Source organism: Cupressus sempervirens, chromosome 7 (genome assembly GCF_028749045.1).
Source record: "Cupressus sempervirens isolate cs-2001-9-10 chromosome 7, ASM2874904v1, whole genome shotgun sequence".
Classification (NCBI taxonomy): domain Eukaryota; kingdom Viridiplantae; phylum Streptophyta; class Pinopsida; order Cupressales; family Cupressaceae; genus Cupressus; species Cupressus sempervirens.
The window spans coordinates 736,255,952-736,259,405 of NC_143124.1; the positions used below are offsets into that span (position 1 = coordinate 736,255,952).

Consider the following 3,454-nt stretch of genomic DNA (forward strand, 5'->3'; position numbering starts at 1 on the left):
CAACTGATCTGCTGATCACCTTTTTCTCTCTGCCTTCTCTGCTCTGCAACTTCTGAGCTCTTCTTCTCCTTGTACTGGGTCGAATGAATCTAATCATTCCTTTTGTTATACTTGTAAAATGTTTTCCCCCTCATTTTCGAATTCAAAAATTTTCACCTACCATGCAATAAATTCATTTGATCGTTCTACAAGCTGTCAGGAAGGTAGGTGGGCATTTGGCTCCAGGGAGAAATGACCAACCACAATTAATATTCCAACAAGTTGATCATGCGTGCCTTCAAAAACGTCCTAGTAATTATTAAGGTCATGTTAGAGAAATGCCATTGGCTATAAAAAAGAATCAAGGAGATGCAAGAACTAATTAAGCACTAAGTCAACGGGCCCTTGGTCTACTGGTGAAGTTGAATGGCTCACAAAGAGCCCACCAGGGATCAAGTCTTGTTGAGTGCAAGGCCCATAGAGATCATAAGGGATGAGGCCGGGGTTGTGCCCCGGGCGAATTTGGCAGCGTGGATGCTCCTTAGTCCTTGGCTCTTAGCCGAAGAGGTGTTCAGTATTCAGGCACGTGTGGGCCCGTATCGGGTACCTAAAACTGTTAATGGTGGCCTTGGCTGGTTGGTAGCTCGCAAGCTTCGTGCCTCGCTGAGCTGCCTCGCAGAGCTGAACCCTCCATAAAAAAATAAATTAAGCACTAAAGAAAGCAATCCTCAAAAGAAGTCATTTTTCGGATCCTACACATGTTTCTTTGGAGCTGAAAGAAAAAAATTCAATAAATTGTCATTTCTGCGCTCGTTTCGATGCAGAGAAATTTGGTGGATTGAGCCGTTCTTTATTGCAAAAAAACTATTAGCATTAGCAAACTATTAGCATTAGCTTTATACAAAAATATTTTAGTATGGAAAATTAAAACGTTTGCGTGGAAAGTAAGGCTCCTACTGCCAGATTCCCAAAGCTCTTGGAATTTACGAGCTGGCGAAAAGAGACTACCTTTCTTGTTGTCTTCAAGAAAGATATATGAGGACAGGTCATATCCACATGGAATCGTTTAGCTTATTTGGATGACAGTCAATTTGCATGAAGTTGATGATTTCATTACTTATTTGTTTTTAACTCTTGAATCTTGTTTAAGAATCACCTTGAATCTTATTTCTGCACTTCGTTTGAATCTTATTTAATAACCTGACAGCTTTTCGGATTCAAATAACCAGGGACTTCTCCTGTATTATGTTTGATGCGTGAGAAAGGCAAATCCCCCCATAAAAATAATGGAATCTTTGCAATACACAGACAGGTAAATCTGAAATATCTTGTGAGCTGGGTTTAGTCGATTTGTTTCCCATTCTTAGGTGTATTTCTATTTCAGTTTTGGCTTTCAATTTTTTCTTTTGAATTTTGACCTATGTTGCTCATTATATTTAGGACATCGAAGTCGAGCTGGAGTTCGACAGTGGAAGGCTTGAGCGTGGTCCTTGTACTTCCTCTCCTCCTCACCTCGCTTATTGTTCAAGCCCACACAAATTTTATCTTCAACCAATTCAGTGGGTCCAGTCTCGAATTGTTTGGTAATGCTTCAGTGCGGTCCAATGCCATCTCCCTTACTCAACCAGCTCCATCTACTATTGGCCGTGCTTTCTATCCACATCCCGTGCGTATGCAATATCTGAATTTCAGCACAAGTTTTGTGTTTAGCATTGTTCCTGCTGCAAGTTCACGAAGTGGGGCTGGTCTGGCCTTTCTAATGACCTCCCATAGGTCTCCACAAGGATTTATAGCAGGTCAGTACCTTGGCTTGATTAACAATTTATCAACAATGGGAGAGGCGTCTAATCATCTGTTTGCAGTCAAGCTTGACACCATGAAAAACTCAGAGTTGAGGGACATCAACGACAACCATGTTGGTGTGGATCTCAATGACCTCATATCTGTAGATTCTAAAGCTGCGGGCTACTGGATCAACAGCGGCCATTTCCAGGAGATGAATCTCAAATCTGGACAGAACATTCAAGCTTGGATTGATTATGACAATCTTCACAATGAGCTCCAAGTAACCATTGTGGAGGCTGGTCTTGACCGCCCAAGAAACCATTGTTACATATGAGAAATATATCGCTGTCCAACATTGTGGAAGAGGAAATCTACGTTGGTTTCTCAGCAGCAACGGGACTCATGGTTGAAGAGGCTTACATCCTGGCCTGGAGCTTTTCTACTAACGGAACCGCCCAGCCTCTGAGAACATCTAATCTTCCATCGTTTATACGCAGAAAATCCAAGAGCTACCGCTACCGACTGATAGCCAGCATTAGCACAGCTTGTGTGGTGGTAGGATTAGTTGTGCGGTTGAAGAGAAAGCAGTACGAAGAAGTAATGGAGGAATGGGAAATGGAGTATTGGCCTCACAGGTTTAACTACAAAGACCTACAGACTGCAACCAAGGGATTCCGAGACGAACGGCTTTTGGGAACCGGAGGCTTCGGTCGGGTATACAGAGGAGTCCTTCCCACAAACGGCCTTCAAGTAGCTGTGAAATGTATCCTTAGACAAACCGATGAAGGGGTGCGAGAATTCATAGCAGAAATTTCCATGTGCAGATCAGAGGCTTCTGTAGGCGAAAAAAGGAGCTGTTCATAGTTTATGACTACATGCCAAATGGGAGCTTGGACAAGATGATATTTGGAAAGCCAAAGAAGATGCTAAAGTGGGATCAGAGGTACAGAGTGATCAGAGATGTGGCTGCAGGCTTGTTGTATCTTCTTTGGCTTACTAAACACTTATTACTAAAAACTCATGTGGTAGGAACACTGGGTTACATCGCACCAGAGTTCGTACAGACAGGGAAGGCAAGCCCCGCCACAGATGTGTTCAGTTTTGGTATTCTTATGTTGGAGGTTTTATGTGGAAGGAGACCTGTGGATCTCTCGCTCCCACCCGAACGAATAGTTCTGGTGGACTGGGTAAGAAAACTCTACTCTACAAGCAGTCTGATGGATGCGGCCGACCCAAATCTTGGTGGGCAGTATGTTGAAGATGAGATGAAGAGAGTGCTGAAGCTGGGTCTGATCTGTTCGAATCCTCAGCAAGAAGGCAGGCTTGGGATGAGACAAGTACTGAAAATACTTAACGAAGAAGATCCAGTACCAGGTTTTGAGTCTCCATTTTATTTGGATATGGCATTACTCCACAATGCTTCCAACTCTTTTCCATATTACAGTAGCAGCACAGATGCTTCCATTTCCAAGTAGTAGACTAGCTTTCTGGCAGTGTCACTGTATAAATCGATCTTTTCGCGGCTTCATGTTGCTACTGTAACCTTGCTTCAGAGAAATGGCTGTCAGATTTAGGATGAATTAATCATCATAGTTTATGTTTTGTGCATCCTAATGTAAGGATAGCCATTTCCATCATTTAGTCTTAGAATTATACTATATGATATTTGAACAAACTGTATAGCTTCATC

At 42.6% G+C, this 3,454-nt stretch overlaps 1 protein-coding gene and 1 pseudogene across 1 annotated transcript; both read left to right on the forward strand.

Moving 5' to 3' along the window:
- The first annotated feature begins 1,265 nt into the window (after nt 1-1,265).
- Nucleotides 1,266-2,098, forward strand: LOC149549339 (L-type lectin-domain containing receptor kinase S.1-like). The gene is made up of 2 exons (XM_089794306.1): nt 1,266-1,291; nt 1,420-2,098. Exons 1-2 carry the CDS (start codon nt 1,266-1,268, stop codon nt 2,096-2,098), a joined length of 705 nt encoding a protein of 234 aa, XP_089650432.1.
- A 541-nt stretch (nt 2,099-2,639) lies between these two features.
- LOC149549340 (L-type lectin-domain containing receptor kinase SIT2 pseudogene) lies at nt 2,640-3,239 on the forward strand (annotated as a pseudogene).
- Nucleotides 3,240-3,454: the final 215 nt, after the last annotated feature.